Source organism: Sorex araneus, chromosome 1, assembly GCF_027595985.1.
Source record: "Sorex araneus isolate mSorAra2 chromosome 1, mSorAra2.pri, whole genome shotgun sequence".
Lineage (NCBI taxonomy): Eukaryota > Metazoa > Chordata > Mammalia > Eulipotyphla > Soricidae > Sorex > Sorex araneus.
The window spans coordinates 239,761,734-239,782,160 of record NC_073302.1 but is presented as its reverse complement, the minus strand read 5'-3'; the positions used below and the strand labels follow the sequence as shown (position 1 = coordinate 239,782,160).

The 20,427-nt window shown below is 51.3% G+C and overlaps 1 protein-coding gene across 4 annotated transcripts in view; it reads left to right on the top strand.

The window, feature by feature from the left end:
- Positions 1-18,763, top strand: part of MTUS2 (microtubule associated scaffold protein 2) — a 645,452-nt gene extending 626,689 nt beyond the window's left edge. For all 4 annotated transcript variants that reach the window (XM_055124406.1, XM_055124395.1, XM_055124399.1 and 1 more), the window contains 6 exons: positions 4,291-4,396; positions 7,465-7,538; positions 11,733-11,831; positions 13,037-13,156; positions 17,114-17,211; positions 17,993-18,763. In XM_055124406.1, the coding sequence (XP_054980381.1) occupies positions 4,291-4,396; positions 7,465-7,538; positions 11,733-11,831; positions 13,037-13,156; positions 17,114-17,211; positions 17,993-18,206 (711 nt within the window). In that variant the 3' untranslated portion in view covers positions 18,207-18,763. The remainder of the gene's footprint in view (positions 1-4,290; positions 4,397-7,464; positions 7,539-11,732; positions 11,832-13,036; positions 13,157-17,113; positions 17,212-17,992) is intronic.
- The last annotated feature ends 1,664 nt before the right edge of the window (positions 18,764-20,427 follow it).

The following is a 20,427-nucleotide window of genomic DNA, read 5'->3' as shown; positions in this document are numbered from 1 at the left end:
AAAACTATAGTAATGGAAACTGCGTGGAGGGGCCGGAGTGATAGTACAGTGGGTACAGTATTTGCCTTGCATGCAGTCAACCTAGGTTTGATTCCTAGTGTCTTATATGGTCCCTCGAGCACTGCCAAGAGTGATTCCTGAGCACAGAGTGTCAGGAAGAACCCCTGAGCATTACAGGGTGTGACCCCCAAACAAAAAAAATACAAAAAAAAAAGCTGTATGAAACTGGAATAAAAATTGATAGACAATCAGGGCAGAATTGAAAGTTCTGATGTATGTCTTCAGGCTTGTGGAGAGTGACAGTACTTATGATAAAGGCCTATGAAGTGCAACAAGGAAAATCTTTTCAACAAACGGTGTTGGGAAATCCAGATGGTCACTAAAAAACAATGAAATTGCCTCTTGGGTTTTTTAAGTAACTTTAAAGACAGGCATATGACCTTTATTTTCAAGAATGATTATAAACTTAGATTAAAATTGCACTCTCCGGGGGCCAGATTGATAGTACAGTGGGTAGGGCACTCGCCTTGCATGTGGCTGAACCAGGTTCCATGCTTGGCTTCCCAGATAGTTTCCCAAACTCTGCCAGGAGTGAGTCCTGAGTGCTGAGCCAGGAGTAACCCCTGAGCATTGCCGGATGTGGCTCCCAAACAAAAATAAAGTAAAATAAAATCAGCACTCACCCTATAGCTCAGTCCACGCCAATGGAAGCCGGCTTCCAGACCTTCCCTTTTTTGAAGGAGATGGGTCGTACCACAGTGAGGCCCACAGTGCTGCCCAAGCCTTTGCTTCTTGCCCCCCACACAGTGCTCCCTCAGCTCCACTCCCAGTGCCCCTTCCGGGCTGACTGGCTGCCTTTAACATTTCCCCGAAGATGCCGAGCCCCCAAGCTTCAGTCACATGCCCTGTGAACCTGTGGCCCTGTGACCCAGACCCGGCACTTAAGTAGAGTGGGCAGAGCCTGCTCTGCCGGAGCCTTGCTCCGTGGGTCCAGGGCTCTCTGGCACTGCAGCCGCCAGCAGCAGAAACAAGCTCTCTTCTTAACCAAGGAGCATGAGGTCTTGGTCCCCCAGCACTAGAGTCCCTCTCCCCGCCCCGCATCCCGTGACAGCCCTGAGCCTTTCTCTGCTGAAAGGAGGTGAGGCCGGGACGCTGGGGGGGGGCTTAGACAGGCTGGTAAGTACACGCTGCGTGGGACCAGGGCCAGCAAGGAGGCTCCAGCATGCTCCCTGACTCTGAGTCAGCCCCCAGGGTACAGCAGCAGGGGCGGGATGGCAGAAACCTCGCCTCGCTCTCTGAGAGAGGCATGGGGAGGGGGGCTCCTAGGGTGTCTGAGATGGAGGCCAATGAGAATTTCATCACGTTTGGTGTCAAAAGTAAAAACAAGACTGCGTAAAGCACTTCATTCTAAATGACAGGAATCGCCGACATCTCCAACCATTGGGTCACTGCCTTCTGCACACGGGTAAGGTAGGAAGCCTGGGAGCTCCACTCGCACCCATCCGAGGAGGGGCTTCTGCCTCCCTCTATCCTCAGGTCACCCAGCCGAGCACACCTGGCCTCGGGCTGGAGTTTGCTGCCTGGAACAGACTCTCAGCATGGGGACAGCTCAGCCTATGGGCACATTGACGCCTCCATGCTCTGTCAGCCTGCAGGAAGGAGAGGGAGCCGCAGCGGCCAAAGGTGGCCCCTCGGGTTCTGAAAGAGAGAAAAGCTGGGGGGTCATCTCCCAGGGCACTGGTTCAGCACCTTTTGCCTCTGATTTGGTGAACTTCACTGAATGCAGAAAACCACCTCAAGGTGCCCCAGAGTCCCCTGCAAGGTCTGAAGGTGGCAGGGGACAGAATTCCTGCTTACAGAAAGAAAGAAATCAGGAGCCTAGGGAGCAGCGCCCAGGAGGTAAATTCTGGGACAGGGGAGAGGAGGGTCAGCAACGGACCACCCCTTTCTCATGGGGGAACAGGGATCCTTTCAACGTCATGCAGACGTGCAGACACCGGCTGCAGTGAGAGCACAGGACAAGTTGCCTTGCACACAGCCACTTCAGACCCAATCACTGGTACCACAGGAGTCCCCGCAGGAGTGATCCCTGAGCATAGACACAGAAGTAAACCCTCAGCACTGCCAGGTGTGGCCCCCAAACAAGACAAAACAAATCCACTAAGGAGCAGGGCTCATTGTGCCCAGTCTAGGCTCGTTGACTGTCATTGCAGTAGCCTCAGACCTAAGGCTTTGTGCTCACTCATAAAGGCTCCCTGAGGTGCCCTACTCTCGGGGTCCCATCCACCATCCTCATGTGTTGGCGAGACTGCCACCAACTCACAGACCCAGTAGACCGGGGGATGTGCTCTAGTCACAGGCAGGTTACCATCAAGTCAGCAGCACCCAGAGCCCCTCTGCAGCTGGGTGTGCTCACCCTTGATTCGCCAAGAATCAGTGCATGCGGGTGCTGGAGCCAGAGCGAGCCCCCCCTCTCACCATGCAGGGTGCAGTCACGACCCGCAGCCCGACCACTGCCACACAGATGACGCAGGAAGCAAAGGCATTCCCACTCTCTTTGCCAGGGGGGTATTTTTCCCAGAGACTGAAAGACACTAGACAAGGATTCCATCCAAACCTTGTCAAGCAGGAAAGAGACCAGTAGCTGCGGTGGCCCTCAGTCTCCCTGCGGGCTGGATTCATAGCTCTGAGAGCCTCAAGCAAATGACAGTTTCCCCGGGAAAGAACAGTAAATGAAACCTGCTGTTTCCTCAGCGCTCTTCAGATCAGTGTTGGTTTTGCGTGTGAGCTTTCTCTCGCAGTGAACTCAGTAGGAGAGAGACGTCAGGCAGATTTCCCCATGAAGCTGATCAGTATCTAGAAGGGGACACTCCTGTTTCTGCATGTAAATACAGCTCTGCCTTTGTTTCAGAGTGCGCCGGCCTTCAGGAAACTTCTTTAAGATCAGGGAGGGGCTCATAAGAGGCCACTCAGTATCACCAGCTAGAGGCTGCTCTCCCTTTTGGCTTGATTTTCCGGGGCACATGTGGTGGTCCTACTTCCAGCTCTGTGACCAGGCGGGTCCCAGAATCTAACCATGTTCCCACAGGTGAAGTATGCCCTTAGCGTGTACTCAGCCCATTGTTATCCCACACCCCCCCCCTCCTCTCTTAACTGCTCAAAGAAGACCTGGATATATTTTCTGGTTCAGTGTTTTTCAGAAGCCAGGTTTTGGCATGTTTGTAATTCATGAAATGAAGTTAATGCTTGGTAAGTGACATTATTTATAAAAGCAATAAAATGCCTTCAGCCAGGTAACAAAGGAAACTATTATTTTCTGACCCTTGCACGTGCACTTCGGGTTCCTGTTTTGTGGAACTTGTCTCTGGCGTTCAGCTGCAGACACATCGGGGGAACTCTGGTCTGGGGCTTGCCGTTGAAGGAAGAGGATATTTTCGGGAATCTGGCAAGCCACACATTTGAAGTTAAAGCAAAAGCCACCAAAGCAGTGACCATGGTGGTTTCCTGGGGGATGTATGGGCAGAGAGCGCGGGGAGGTAGAGATGGGGAGTGTGGGGCTAGAAGAGTCCCCACCATGCAAGTCCACTCCTGCAAATGCACCTTCCCCCAGGAACAGCAGCTCCTCCTTCCCAGTCCACCCATATCACTGGTGGAGGTCCAGATTACTATCGGGCAGGAGGGCAGGCGCAGCAGTGCCTGCAGCCCTGCTATCCTGCTTGGCGTTTGGTTGGGGCACTCAGAAGTACTAGCTGCTGGATTACTTTTGGCAGCAAAAGTGTGTTGGAGGGAACTTCGCCTTTGGAGTCAGATGGGCCTGGGCTAATGGCTGAGCTCTACCATTTGCCAGGCCTTGGGCAAAGGTTTTCCAAACTCCGGGCCTTGATGTTCCCCATCTGTGAAATGCATCCCATCGTACCGTACCCCCTGCTGCTGAGAACGGCACAGACCCTGTGCTAGGGAGGCCTCTTTCTCCCTTCATCCACCCTAGCCTTGGGATGCATAGATACAGGAGGAGGGAACGAAGGCAACCTGGGACTGGAAAGAGATGGCTTTGGCAGCCTGTCCCCTGCGAACTCCCAGCCTCAGCGCTGATGTCCCCCTGCTGCGGGCAAGGAGGGAGAAAAGGTCCTGGCACACTTCCCTGCCCCCGTCCTCACCAGGACAGCTCCTGGCTGTCACCTGGGCTCAGTGGCTTCTAACATTCAGGACCACTGCGCTTTCCTCTGCTCACTGAGCAGGATGGGTGCCGCTGCCCTGCACTCAGTGTGACCTCCTGTCACTGCTCCTCAGGTGGAAGACATCAGCGGCAGCCACGAGGCTGCACTCCTGGAGATGGAAAATAACCACACGGTTGCCATTGCCATCCTGCAGGACGACCATGACCACAAAGTCCAAGGTAACTGCCAGGGCTTTTGTGCGTGTGCTTGTGTGTGTGTATGTGCATGTGCATGTGTGTGTGCATGTGCATGCATGTGTGTGCATGTGTATGCGCGCATGTGTGTATGTCTGTGTGTGTGCACATGTGTGCACGCGCCTGTGTGTGTGCGTGTGCATGTGTGTGTTGGGGGGGCATGTCAGTCACCCCTGTCACCCTACCTCCTGCTGCATGGAGTCAGAGCCTGCCCATCTCTTCTTCCTCTTGTCCTCGCTTTCCTTCCTTCCCCGGGTGACCTGTGTATGGGCCCTTGTGGGAAGAAGGGCTACAAATGTGGGATCCAGGTAACTGTTTTCTCACGTAGTTGCTCCCCTCCTTAGGGAAGCTGGGGGATCTGGGCAGGAAACAAGTGGCATACCTTGTTTCTGGGGAGCTGGGCTGGGAAAAGCCTATAGGCATCAAGAGCTATTAGAGCTCTTACGGGATTCTAGTGGGTCACTGAGCTTGACAGCCAGCTTTGGACATGGGAATCCTTGATTTTGTTTGCGGTAGCTTATAAAATTAAATGGTAACTGTGTTTGGTGGTCTCGAAGCCACAGCAGCCCTGGATGGCCCTGAGCCTTGCCTTGCTCTCACAGAGCATGTTCACTGAGGGCTGAATTTGTGCCTTTGTGTAACTTTGAGTTCTCATTGGATCCTGTGGGTCTAGTGTGGCTTAAACAGCAATGGCCACCTTTACCAAGTGTTGCCAAGATTCTGCCTTTGCCAAAGCTTTTTAGATTCTAGCATTTTTTTCATTCTTATATACAATTTATTTTCCTTTTTCAGTTTTTATTCTCAGTTGGGTAATTGTTAGATTGAAGATGAGGAAAGTTAACCATTGGTTAAAAAAAGTTTTGATTTGAGAATTAATATGAATTTTTAAAATTAGCATCCGTTTTGAACCACAGAGTCTAATGTGGGGCAATAAAGTCTCTTGTCATTGCCCTCCTGGGGCCCCAGCCCACCTCGCCCAGGTAGCAGAAGGGAGAGTCCTTTCCACAAATGAGCCTGCATCACTCATGTACCCACACTGAATCTCCAGCTCTGAACACCAGTTAAACCCTAGGGTGCACATCAGAGCCAGCTGGATTTGGGGGGTAACTACCTAATGTGTAGGTCATCAAGATGGTTAAGGCTCCCCATGTGGTGAAAGTATGCAGCAAGAGTTGTCAATCATTGGGGCTGAAGACACACTACAGCAGGTGGGGCTTTTACCTTTCATGAGGCTGATCCGGGTTCAATCCCTGGCATCCACATGGTCCCCTGAGCCCCACCAGGTGTGACACCTGAACACTGTTGGGTGTATTCCCCCCAAAACAAAACAAAAAATTTGCTAGTCATTGTCCTCAAGCACAGAATCCAATCAATGTGGGACAGGGTGTTGTGACCTTACAGTCAATGAGCTGCTTTCTGGGTATGCAGATATCAGCCTTGGTTTAAAGCATCTGGAGTAGATCCTGACTCTCCTTTACTCTCGGGGCCATAGGGTCCCTTGAAAATATCATAACCCCCTCCCCCTGCCTGTAGGAAAATGGCCTCTGGAAAGGCGGTGTGCTTGGAGGTAGCACCCTGAACTGTAGTGCTACTTTTTCATGTAAACATCTGGCAGCGTTGTTCTGGCCAATGAAGTCTTACCCAAGGCCTTTGAATTAGATGTTCAGGATGTCAGAGAATGTAGGCATTTGTAATGGTAGCTGAAAAGTTCGTTATTAAGAATAGTCTGCTGCTCTCAATGACTTCTTAAACTGATCATTTAGACAGAGGCAGGTAGATCAAAAGGCTGTGTGGTTCCACGTCCACCCAAAGTAAGTACAAATGTGGTTTTTCTTCAAATGTCAATTTCAGCTCTAACAACTGGGTTTCTTGAGGCCTTCATCATCATTAGTTAAAAGATTTGGGTCAGTAGAAACCACAGAGTTTTTCCTAATTGCAGCTCCTGTCAGCCTGGATGATAATTGTTGGTCTCCAGCACCATCCTATTCTAAGCAAATGATTCAGGCTGATTAATGAGACCTTTCCTCCTTCCAGTGGTAACCTGAAAACAAATTGCTTGTGTAGCCGGAATGAAATGGGCTTTACCCAGTTAATAAGACTGTTCCCATCTGGAGGAAAATAGAATCCATTTGCTTAATAACTCTTACATGACATCTCTTTCTGCCGAACTTGCAAATTATCACTGGGATGACACTTTTCAAGGATTAGAATTGTTCCAAACTCTTCAAGAGGAACCAATCCAATTAGTCCTTCCTTTAGTCTGTGTTTTTACACAGAAGCTTTGCTCTTAGCAAATCCTGGAGATCTGCATTTTCCCAAATGCCACCCCATGGTCCGTCCTGGCAGACACAGCACAGTAGCAGTTACCCAGCCACTCCCCAGTAAGCCGTGATGGGCAAGACGATCCCTCATAGCTCCTGGTAAACTTCCTTCTTTATCCCTAAATTTGGATTGATTCATGGCAGAAAGGGAGTGATCCTGAGATCATAAAAAAAAATGGAGACTTAACATGGATTGCTCAGTTGTTTCACCAGCAGGAAATGTTGGGGTGGGGGGAATCAGTGAATACCATGGATGGAGAGTCTGACTTGGTGTGACATAGAGTATTGCAGGTAGGGTGCTTGTCCTGCAAGCAGCCAACTCACATTTGCTTCCCAGCACCCCGTATGGCCCCCTGAGCCCACCAGGGGTGATACCTGAGTGCAGAGCAGGAGTAAGTCCTGAGTACCACTGGGTGTGGCCCCCAACCAAAATATAATCAAGTGGTAGAGCAGGAAAATGGCCTCTGGAAAGGTGCTGTTCTTGGAAGTAGCACCCTGAACTGTAGTGCCCCTGAACCCGGCTCCCTCCACCACTTCTGTCCCCTCTCCCTTCTCCTTCCCTGTTCTCTTTCTCCCCATCTGCATCACACCGTGCACCATTCCTCTCTTCTGGGGAAGCTTCTCCTGGTCCCTCTCCTAGTTACCAGTTACTTACCTAAGTTCCTTGTTTTGACGAAGGTTTGATCCTTTTTGAAAGAAAGACCTCTTAACCATGTGCTGTCTTCTCTCCAGAGCTGATGTCTACCCACGAGCTTGAAAAGAAAGAACTGGAAGAAAGTTTTGAAAAGCTGCGGTTGTCCTTACAGGTTAATATTTCATTGTTGCCTCTTGTAGACAGGCACCAGGCTCCCGCTCCACCCTGGGTCTTGCACTAAGCCTTTACTTTAGCTGCCAGCAGGATTCACTCCCTCACCTCAGGCAACTGACCATCTGCTCAGAGTGTGAGGGACAGTGGCACGTAAGCCTGCTGGTGACACCAAATTGCCCTCAGAGCCCCACAGGCTCCTCCTGTGAACACAGCTCACAGGAGTGTCATGGGAGTTCCAAGGGACTGTCCCACCACTGTGCCAGAGGGAAACATCTGTGCCTGAGGACAGGGGGACTTGGGGCACGGAGAGCTTTCTCAGCACAGGGGACAGTGGAAGAAGAACTGTGAAGTGCAGAGTGACCGTGGATGCCTGGGAACTATAAAGGGGCTCGAAATACCTCCAGCTGGGTCCAATGGGAGCCGCTTCTCTGCCAGACTCGGGGGTCTGGCATTTTCAGGGAACCACCTGATCTCAAGGGGACAATGAAAGGCCTCCCCTGTTCTCTGCCTCTCCCTCTGCCTCCCAGAAACCCAGAGCCAGGAGGACCACCCCAGTCCTAGCTAGGATCTGCCTGGGAAATGAAGTCCACGGTGCTGTGGTCATTCCGAGGTGCCACTGGGTCACCTTGCCAGATTCTTTGCCAAATGTCAAATGCCAAATATACACACATATGTGTGTGTGTGTGTATATATATATATATGCACATATATATACATGTACATATATTACCATCCTTGGGTATGGTGGAAGGTGGCCTGGTGAACAGTGGAGGACGGCCGTGACTGTGACAGCATTGCCCCAGCAATGACCTTATCACAGAGCTGCCCTGCAGAGGGCGGGATACAGACTCTGGGGACAGTCACTGGCCGCTTGTGCTATCCAGAACGGGGGTCCTGGCTGCTGCCAGCACGGTGCCCTCCTTTGACCCAGTGACAGGCCTCCAGTGGCCCCTGCAGCCCTCTTTTGTGGCTTGCCCTGGGCAGAGGACTTCCACTAGGCTCCCTCGAATACCCCGCATCTCAATCCATCAGAAGCAAACCAGGCCAGAGAGATAGCATAGGGGTTGAGGCATCTGCCTTGCACCCCACCAACTGCAGTGTGAAACCCCAGCACTACATAGGGTCCCCCAAGCACAGCCAAGGGTCACTCCTAAGAACAGAGCCAGGAATAACCCTGAGCACCAGCAGCTGTGACAGGGGAAAAAAATGAATGAATAAATGAATGAATGAACAAGAAAGTACGGGAGGGAAGAAAAAGAAAATGGAAAGCAGATAGCAAAATAAGAGGCATGTGGTCCTCATCCTGTGTATTAAAAACAAAACAAAAATACAAACCTTCTGGCCCCAAACTAAAAAGAACGTGAGTTTTGTTTCATCCCCAACTGCCCACAGTGCTGCAGTCCTGCTTCTCCTGCACTTGAGCTACGAGAGCAATAGTCAAAGGGGCTGAGAGCACTTGGTACAGGAGAGTACAATGGTCCAGCCAACTCCTCGGGCTCCTGGCAGCTGGAGAAACAGGCTTGGTGGTAATAGGTTTGAGCTTTGTACCTAAATCCCAGTATACCACCTCTTACTGACTCGGATCTCTTAGTTACACGGGCTCTGTGGCCCTAGTGTGCTCAGGTATCAAATGGGCCAATAGAACTTTCCCTGAGGTATATGCACTTTCAGAGAAGAAATGTTTGTAAGGCGTGTGGCAGTGGGTAAGTGCTTTATGTCGCAGCTGTTACTGTCATTATGCTTCCAAGCTTTGCTACACTCACTCCCATCACTGTCATTGGTTCACTCAGGAGTTGCCCATTCGAGGCCCAGACATTCACCAGCTCAGTCTTTGAACCTTTAAGCCTAACACCCCAGTCTCTGTGCTAGACAAACCACAGTTTTGTGTCTCAGATCCATCCGTGATAATGTTGGCCTGGATTTTGGTATTTGGTGTTTGATGAAGGAAGAAAGGCTTGAAAGGAAGATTCCCTTTGACAGAACCGAGAAAGTGTGAAGCTGGAGCTTGTAGCAATGGTCACGTCTCCCTCATGCTCTGGAAAGTTCCTGCAGTGGCACAGAGTGGGGTAGGGGTGCTGGAATCCAGCCGGGTTGCCCTGAGCTTTGATTTCCATTTGCCACTTCACAGACCTACAAGCACCCACTCTCCCCTCTGCTGTCCCAAGGCACCAGCGTCTGCACTCCCCACTGCAGGGGCCTTGATTTCTCGGACATGAGATCATGAGATCAGAGCAGTTGGGCAAGGCAGGGTGGGGGGAGCAGCCAGTGAAGCTGCTGAGGTCTGCAGAACCGGTTCCTCTGACCGGGTGCAGACCGTGGTCCAGGTGGCACTCTGGACCATGCTGGGTCACCAGGGAAAAATTCCTCATTTGTAATGCCCATCTCCAATATTCAGTGGCATGAGACCATTCTCTTGCCATAATAGCTCATAGGAAGACCCTTGTCCCTGGATTTTAACATTAGCAGAAGTGGGAGCATTTGGATGGAGAACTTTATAACTGCAGCACTGTTCAAGACAGGTGCTGTCATTCACTCTGCTTGAAAGTCAAGAGCAGGCCGTGTGGGCACCCTTTGCTCACTGGCGGGGACCAGCGCCAGGCCTCCATGGACTGGCCTCCATTCCTTCAACTCCACACAGGGCATGCTCTGGCTTTTAGAAATAGAGCCAGCAGGGAATCAGGTGTGGATGAGGACCCAGACTCAGCTACCCCCAGAGACATGCTGTTCAGTCCCATGGCCAGGAGGGTCAGACAGGGATGTGTCTGGGGAGTGAGAGGGAGCTGGGGACCTGGGGGAGCAGACACTGCCAGCAGGAGATGGGAAAATAAGTGGGTGGGGATGTATGGAGAGCCAGGCTGGGAGAGGAGAGGCTGAGGGGTGCACGTAGCTCTGCATCAGAACAGGCACCTCATTCGGGAAGGCAGCAGGGTTTGACGTGGCAGGGGCCAGTGAGGACCTTGGATTTGTACTTTTGGTTTTGTTTTGTTTGGGGACATACCAGGCAGAGCTCAGGAGGCCATATGGGACGCCAGGGATCAAATCCAGGTCAGCTGCAGCACTTTCTGCCCTGGATTTGTACTTTTAAAGCACCTCTCCACCCCAACTTCAACTTGAAGGTTGAAGACTTAGAATACAGGTGCTGGGGGCAGGAGAGAACCAGCAAGGTAGACCCACCCGAGGGAGAGTGATCAGGAGAGTTTGTCACTGTGGGACTTAAGGGGATGGATTCAGCAGGATTGGAGCAAGGACACCTGATACCGTGTCACCAGTGTGTTAGGATCGGGGGAAGTCAGGGTGGTTGTATGGTTTCTGCGTTGAGCTTGAGGAGAGGATTCCTCCTTGAGATGGTTAAGCTGTTCCTCCTAAGGGTGGGGACAAGGGGCCCTTGAAATTAGGTGCCTCTCTCTGCCGTCTTTGTGAGTCCAGAAAACTCTTGGGATTTTGTGAGGCAAACTTCCTCTGGGGGCTCTGGGTAGTGTCACGGTTGCTGCATTGAGCTGCCACCTTTATCCCACTCTATGCATGAATATACCAACACAGAGAGAGACACAAATACACAGACACACATAGATACATGCACACACAGACATGCACACATAGTTGCACAAAACAAGCACACAGACAGACACATACACAGACATACATAGATATACACAGACACACAGAAACATGCACACACAGTCACCCACAGACACTCACACACAGATGTACACACAGCCACACACACATAGACATACATAGAGACATTTCCATACACACACACACACACACACACACACACACACACACGCGCGCGCGCGCAGACGCAGACGCAGACACAGACGGGCATGCACACATGGTGTCTGTGCACTTCCTGTGCAGTCTCTCCGCTGTCAGTACTTCTGTGTTCTGTTCTGGATAAGGCACCAGGACCAAGAAACAGGGGTGTGTGGGCGACATTCCCTCCACCATGCAAGGCAGGATGTCTGGCTGTTCCTGGCCCTCTCTGAGGGGCCCCATAGGAGGTAGATCCAAGTCACGTCTGGTGGCAGGAGGCAAGGAGCCTGGGGTGTACAACGATGGGGCAGCCAGAAGCAGCAGCAGAAAACAAGACCCGGGGGAGGGCCTGGCCTTCACAGAGGGGCGGGGGGCACGGGGCTCCCAGCGGCAGCACACACACAGCCAGAGCTGAGCTTCTTGGGGTAATTTGCAGGACCAGGTGGACACGCTGACCTTCCAGAGCGAGTGTCTGCGGGACCGAGCCAGGCGCTTCGAGGAGGCTCTGCGGAAGAACACGGAGGAGCAGCTGGAGGTGCTCCCTGGCCTCCTGCACCCCCAACCCCAATCCTCTGGAACCCCACCCTGGGAAGCTGGGCCCTCCAAATCAGCCCTCCATACTGGCCCACCAACAATAGCTCACCATGGCCACTGGGTTTCCCCAAGGCCCATGAACCTCCTGTGAAGGGGACATCTGGGCTTCATCTCCCCATCATAGTGCCAGTTCCCCAACCCCTGTCCCAGCACCCAGTACCTGACCAGGCACGCCCCATGCCAGCCCACCCAGGCCTCAGTGACAGATCCCCTGAAGCTCCAATTAGTGGGTGCTGGGAGATTTATCCAGAAAAGCTGGTGGTGTTCCCTCTTTCAGAGAAAATGAAAGATGTCCAGGGACGTTTGAATGACAGATTAATGAATGTTTTGAGCCTAAGAATGTCCCGTGACATTTAGACAAAAGAAGTTACATGAAATTCAGGCTTAACCTAACACTCTCTGTTTTATGCTGGTGTGATATCTGGCACTTTGCTTGAACAGTTCTCTGTCTAGAACAGCCTTCTGTTCTGTCAGCAGACTCATTCCCTAGGCATGGTGTTGGGTAGGGATGGGAGTATCACGCGGCCACAGGTGGGACCTGTCACTCCACCCGCCACCCCTGCCTGTTAAACCAGGGTGTCTGGGTGAATGTGAAAATTTGATAGAATTGGCTTTTTATTCCACGAGTTCCCTTTGGGGGCTGGACTGGAAGTACAGGAACATTCCAGAATTCTTGCTCTCTCACTCTCTCACTCTTTTCTTCCCTCTCCCTTCTCCCTCCCTTTTTCTTTCCTATCTGTGCTCTCCCTCCCCCTCCATACCTCTCTCCCTCTTCCTTCTCTTTCTTTTTTTCCCATCTTTCTCTCCCTCCTTTATTCTCTATGTCTCTGCCTCTCTTCCTCTTCTTCCCTCCTTATTTCCTTCTCTCTGCTGTCTGTCCCACCCCCGCTCATTCTCTCCCCCAATCCCTCTTCTAGTACCAAGTGGCTAGTTTTTAAAAGCAAATTTGGGCCAGGTAGATGACTGCTGAAAGGACTACAGCATGTGCTTCTAATGTCAGAGCCTTAGTCTGATTCCCTAGCACCAGATGGGCCCTACACCACCAGGAGTGGTCCCCTCAAACAAACAAAATGAAAAAGAAAGCTGGATCGAAGGACTCGGTGGCACCAGTGGTCCTTGTAATAGCTCCATTTCTCCAACCCCCAGATTGCACTGGCGCCCTACCAGCACTTGGAAGAAGACATGAAGAGTCTGAAGCAGGTGCTAGAGATGAAGAATCAACAAATACACCAGCAGGAAAAGCGTATCATCGAGCTGGAAAAGCTGGTGAGTCCATGGGGATGTGGGGGAGAGCCCCAGTGACCTGAGCGTCCTATTCACATCCTGCAGACGGCCGTCCGGAGAGGCACCCCTGCCTGTCGGGGTCAGGACCACATAGCAGATTCCATAGCTGATGAGAACTGGAAAGATAGCACAGCAGCTAAGGCGCTTGCCTTGCACATGGTTAACCCAGGTTCAACCCCCCCCCCATCCCCGGTATCCCATATGGTCCCCCGAGCCCCGCCAGGAGTGACCCCTGAGCCTCGCCAGGTGTGGCCCCAAAACAACTACAACAAAAACACAAGAAAATTCCACAGGTGAAGCTGCAACCTTTCTCTGGAAGCCAGGTGTTCTGAACTGAAATCCGAGGGACGGCCCTTCAGAGAGCTCTGCACCCTGGCGCCTGCCGTCTGCATGCGTCAGTGTCCTGTTCCCTCTCCCCTGGGTGGCTGTGTGACCAATGAGTGCAGTGGAGCAGTGGAACCACTGCCCATTTGTATCCACAGCCACTGCCCACAATCCTGCATTCGCCCTGGTGGGGGAGACTCACTGTATGTCCCCATGCCCAGGTGAAACAAGGGGCCTCCCCCAGAGACCCAGCTGTAGCCGGGCTCCCACAAAATTAACAAATACCACCCCTTTGGGGGCACAGAGTACCCCAGAATTCACTCCCTGACCCTGAGGCCACGAGAACCGAGAACAGTTCACACTAGGAGGTATCCGTGCAAATAACTAGTGGTCTGCTTCCCAGGAGTCACCCTCTGATGTAGAGGTTGGCTCATATTTTTTTCAGTATATGTTAGAGAGCATCTGGATACTGAAACAACAGGTGAATCTGTGGGGAAGGATAAGCATAAATAAGAAAATTAAAGTAGCATATTTCTTTTGTTTTATCTATTTACTTCTTTTTATTGAACCACAGTGAGATACACAGTTATAGGGTAGTTCATGATTAGGTTTCAGTCATATCATGTTCTTACATCCATCCCTTCACCAGTGTACATTTCCCACCAATGTCCCCAGTTTCCCTCCCACTCACCCCATCCTACCTTTATTTTTTTCTTCTACTCTTCTCTCTCTCTGTCTCTCTCTTTCTCTCTCTCTCTCCTTTTGGAAATTATGGTTTGCAGTACATATACTAAAAGGTTTCATGTATATCCCTTTATATGAAGTAGGATATTTCTTCCACTGTGATCACTTTCCAGAATATGCCATCTTTTTCAGAGCCCATGCCCCCATCTGTAAGTATTTTATAGTCTGCTGCCCTGCAGTGAGTCAACCTGAGTTAACAAACCTGCAACAGCATTTTAACAACATACCATTTCATTAAGAACTGGATTCATTGAGAATAATATTTATTCATTATTATCAATTATTCATTGATAATAATAATTATTATTAATATTATTAATATTATATAACATTAATTATATAATATTAAATAATATCATACATAATATTAAATTATATATAATATCAAATAATATTATTAAATAATATTAATTAATTATTAATATTATATAATATTATTATATTATAATATAATAACAATTATATTATTATTATTAAAATATAATAATAATAATTATTATTATTGTTACTGTGGCTTGGGACCACCCCCACTGGTGCTCAGGGCCTACTTCTGGCTCCGTGTTCAGGGATCCTTCTCTGGGGGTTTGGAGGACCATATGTGGTGCTGGGAACCCAACTGGAATCAGTTGTGTGAAAGACAAGTACAATAACCACTGCACTATTTCATCTGACCTTTAACATTCTCTGATTGTCTCTGATACAACCTTTAAAGGTGTTTATCCCTGAGCTGTACTAGGGCCCCCTGGTGCATTCAGGTGTCAGCTCCCCTCTTTATGGAGCAACCTCCCTTTTTGCAGATGTGTGTAGGGTGGGAACCCTCTGGGATGCGAGCATCTTTTGCTGTATCTGGGTATTGTTGGTCCCCCACACCTTACCTTAGCAGCATCAAGGGTTTTTGTTGTTTTGTTTTGGAGCCACACAAGGTGGTGCTCAGGGCTTACTCCTGCCTCTGCATTCAGGGATCACTCCTGGTAGGGATGAGGGGACCATATGGGGTGCCAGGGATCAAACCCGGGTTGGTCATCAGGCAAGGCAAGTGCCCTACCTGCTGTGCTATCACTCCAGCTCCCTCCTTGGTTCTTTTGAGTCGGGCTTTTTTGCAAGCAGGTATGACCACATCCCTTTCCAGGCAAAACTGAGAAGTGATTGGATCTTTTCCCATTTCCTGGGTGCACTGAGGGCTGTGAGGGGCGCCAGGGCTTCATCTCAGATTCCTAAGCTTCCCTCCTGGGGACACAAACATTTTCCTGAAAGCTTCACTAAACCACCAGGGAATTCCTCACTGTCTTCCCAGAGAGTAATTTATTTCTCAGTTCATCTGGGAATGGATCCATGCCCCGGCAGGGTCCCCAGCCCTGGGATCACACTGACCGAGTATGGCAGCAATTGTGGGGAGTGACAACCAGGACTGGTATTATTTCCCCATAACATGCCCACACTATTTACCTGTCGAGTCTAATGTTAGCTCTGAAGCTCGGTGTGTGGCCACAAGGCCAGCTGACTCACGAAGAGCATGGAGCAGTCACTAAGCTAGATTCTAGGGTGCTGTGACTGGTCTCTGCCAGTCCCCTCATTGTTAAGAGGATTTTCTATGAGGAACCCACTGTGTACACAGACACACTGTGAGATGCGTGTAAATAGTCTAGAGAGCCTGACAAGCTACCCATGGTGTACTCGATATGCCAAAATCAGTAACAACAGGGGCTGGAGCGATAGCACAGCGGGTGGGGCGTTTGCCTTGCACGCGGCCGACCCGGGTTCGATCCCCGGCATCCCACATCCCATATGGTCCCCCAAGCACCGCCAGGAGTAATTCCTGAGTGTAAAGCCAGGAGTAACCCCTGAGCATCGCTGGGTGTGATCCAAAAAGCAAAAAAAAAAATCAGTAACAAGTCTCACAATGGAGACATTACTGGCGCCCGCTCGAGTAAATCAATGAACAACAGGATGACAGTGCAGTGCTACATAAAACATACACGGCCACCTCAGACTGTGGGCAGCACTCCAGGGTTTTCTTTTTGATGGTGAGAAGGGAAGGGGGTGGGGTTCCCCCTCAGCAATGCTCAGGGCACCCAGGACCACTGCCAGTGATCCTTGGCCGATAGCCCAGAGGTCCAGTGCCCAGGGAAGCAGCACTGCTCCAGCCCAGCGGTGCCAGGATCCACCCAGCGGTGCCCAGGAAACTAAGTGATGCTGAAAAAGAAATGGGCTCAGTGGCAGTCAAGGCCTGAGTCCCTGAACATTCCCTTCCGCTCTATTCCAGTGGTGTGTGTTGATTGGTTTTTGGTTGTTTTTGGTTGTTGTTGTTGTTGTTCTTGGGCCACACCAGGTGATGCCACACCTGGTGATACTCAGAGGTTACTCCTGACTCTTCCCTCCGGAATTACTCCTGGTGGTGCTCAGGGGACCATATGGGGTGCTGGGATCGAACCCAGGTCGGGCCATGTGAGGCTTACCTGCTGTACTATTATTCTGGCCTAACTCCATTGTTTTCTGTCCAGTTCTGTGTTGTGGTGGTGTTTGAAGTCACACACTGGGGTACTCACAGCTTACTCCTGGCCCTGCTCAGGAATCACTTCTGGTGGGGCTCAGGGGACCTTATGAGATTCTGGGGATGAAAGCAGGTCTGCTGCAATAAAAGTAAGTGCCCTACCTGCTGTAGCCCCTGTGCCATTCTATTTGATTCCAAGAAGATGTGCCCCTCACATCCTTCTCTCCAGATTTTCCAGCTCTCCAGATTTCCAGCCCACAGTATGCTGTAAACCCATTTGCAAAAGCTTGCTTCCTTGCAATCCCTCGAGCCTAAGCCTCGAAGCCAAGGGTCCGAGTCCACAGCCTTGACTAAACCTCTCCATCCTGCCTCCTTCCCAGGCTGAGAAGAATGTTATCCTGGAGGAAAAGATCCAAGTTCTGCAGCAGCAGAATGAAGACCTCAAAGCAAGGATTGACCAGAACACTGTTGTTACCAGGTAGGGGGCTGGGGAGGGGGCTGCTGGTGTGGATTCATTTCCCCCTTTGGCAAATGTGAACTGAGCATCTGTCAGGAGCTGGGAATCCAGCTAGAGGCGGGGGTCAAGGTGGAAAGCTTGGGTTACCCTGTCCTGCAGGGCTCGGAGCCCGGAACCACACCGGAAGGTGATACTCTCCTTGGATGGCCCTGGTTGGGAGCAGGATGCCCAGGAGCTGTACTGGGGTGACAGGACTGTCCCTGACTCTCATCCAAATTGTTATCCCTTGTATTTGGGGGGAGGGGTGCACATTCAGCAGTGCTCAAGGCTTACTCCTGGCTCTGCACTCAGGGATCTGTCCTGGGGCTCAGAGGACCATATGGGGTGCCAGGATGGTGCCCAGGTTAGCCACATGCAAGTCCCCTACCCGCTGTCCGATGGCTCAGACCTCTTAACCTGAGTCTTATCATTAGGGTCAGTTCTGGGCACCTCGCCAATAACTGGTGCTCCCCTATGTGGTCCCCACTTCCCTCCTCTCCTCCTCAGCCCTGGGCTTTTGCTTTGTCCACTGAATAACAGGGCGCCTCCTGCCGGGGAGACCCCCACCCCCATTAGGGGCTGGCAGAGAGATTCCGCAGCTGATGGGAAGGCGGGCTCTGGAAACGGTGTTTCAGCCCAGGTCCTCCAGAGGCCCTGAGCGCCCCTCTCCCCCCACCCCCTCATGGCCCTGTACTCCGCTGGCGCTAGTGCAGTGTCCTGAGTCAGTGACACTCCCTGACTGGTTCTTCTTCCCCCCACGCAGACAACTCTCGGAGGAGAATGCTAACCTCCAGGAATACGTGGAGAAAGAAACCCAGGAGAAGAAGAGACTGAGCCGGACCAACGAAGAGCTGCTTTGGAAACTCCAAACTGGAGACCCCACCAGTCCCATTAAACTGTCCCCCACGTCCCCAGTTTACCGGGGCTCCTCCTCGGGGCCCTCGTCTCCAGCCAGAGTCAGCATGACGCCCAGATGATGCCCCTAGGGAGCCGCGACCCCCGCTGCCCGGTCCAGCGGTCACTGTCGGGCTGGGGGAAAGTGACGGGGCGGGGCGGGCCGGCCTGCGCATGCTCAGTAGCTGCAGAGCCGCCTCCGAGCGGAGCCCCCCCTGACCCGGTGCTCCACTGTCCCGGTGTTGGCGCCTAGGAGAAGGGAACCAGTAGTGTCTAATGTGCAAACGCTTGACCTTAGATAGAGTCAAAAGAACGGAAACCCCCACTTGTTTTTGAGCAATGAACTTTCACTGCAGAATTTCAGGTGAGCTACGAATAGCTCAATTTTGAGTCTACATTGAATAATTATTGTGTACTGCACCGCTGTGTTTTATCGTTCGATAGACGCACGCGGCCGATCGGAATTGCATTTTTTTATACCACAAAGTGCTGACATATTTTGGTGAAGGTCAGCATTTTTTTTCTAACTTGTGCCTAAGAATTATTGGGAAATGAAAATGCATTTCTATCTAGCTTCCCAGGAATATTTCTACCCAAAATAGAAAAAAAAAGTTTAAAAAAATTTAAAAAAAAAAAAGAAGAAGAAGAAGCGCCTTTCAACCTGCCACCAAGTGGTACTCTGTTTAACACAAACACCAGCGATTTGTGAACGGTAACTGCCTTTGGAACCATCAGCTTCTTAGTCAACATGTGAAGTCACTATTCTTCCATTCGCAAATTTTAATTATTAAAAATCCTGTCGCAAACAGATTAGAGAGAGCCCAGAGAGGCAGCAGTTTTGCAGATGCTCCTTACGACAGTGAATCATCTATAGTCTCGTCAACAGAAATTTTGCTTTTTTTCCTAAATGGCATCTTGGGATCCATCATTAAGCGATAGCACCCTCAGGAAACCATGGACACACATTACCTTCTCTCGGGAAGGGAAGGGGGCCCCCGGAGCTAGCCCGAGTCCATGGGTGCAAGCTCCATCCTCCAGAAAGCAAACTACTGAGAGGGTCTGTGTTCTGAGCACAGTTAGCGTCTTTAGAATTCCACTCGGTCTGCTCTGACGTGCCACTCTTAAGTGGTAACACCACCAAAATCAGACCCTCAACCTCCCTGTCATAAGTACCACACCCCTCCCTTCACTTTGGTTCCGTAGCTCAACCCCATCCCTGTCTATTGAGATGACTCAGGGGTTCTAACAGGCACTTCTAGAAAGACGACTTCTGTGCTGGAGAATCGGTTTGCAAGCTGTGCAACACCACTGCCCGCCCTCCCAGAAAAACAAGTCTTTTTCTGATGGGTGAGTGTGCAATGAGAGCCACGGCAGACAGGGGTAATACGTGGAGACCCGGGAGAGTCTGCCACCCTGAGGAGCCTGGCAAATCGGCCCGCCAAGCAGTGTAGGCTGGCGGACGGCGCTTGTGTCTGAGACGGTAGAAGTAGGATGTGAAAGGTTTCCTGTAGCACTGAGGCCGAGTAGGAACATGGCACTTTGAGGAAGTAGCGTGCCTGGCCTGGGTGCCTTTGTTTCCTGATTCTGATGGTGGCCCTATGCTCTGCTCTTGTGGGCGGTACTGTCCCGTAGCAGGGCAGAAGCACACAGGGATGCGCCCCAGAGGTGGGGAGCAGTGAGGGGACCCCCGGAGGAGCTCGCTCATGTGCGTGTCTCAGGCGCCATGAGTCAGTCACGCCGCACCTGGCCTCAGGTGCACCCCATCCCTAGCCAACCTCCTCCCGGTCTTTGCCAGACACACACAATAGACACACATTGAAGAACCTTTGTTTCGTTTTTCTTTAGTGGCTCTGCATGATGCTATGATCCCAAGTTGGGCATTTTATTAGAGTAGATCATGCCACGTTGACTATACACACGATTAGTTATTCTCTTGGTGGCCAGACCCTGCAGGCCCAAGCCGGGGCGGCGGTAGTGAGGGCCTGCTTCCCTCGCAGCACCTGCTAGATGCAGTGACACAGCAATACAGAGTTCAGTGTTACGTTAGGATGTGGTTCAGTGTGTTAGCCTATTGCGGTCCGAGTCGTAGAGATTGTTAGAGCTAAGTACCCCCTCCTCTGTGCACCCAAGCCCCCCACCCTCACCAACACTGACCCAAGGACCTGGGCACCTTCCCACACACGGGCACGTGTTTTTCCTTGTCCATGACACTCATCACGCCCGGCTCCTAGCCCCAACCAAGTGAGGGGAAGGCAGTCCTCCCCGCCCTCACCTCCCAAACCCATGGCGCTCCGCCCTCTCTTG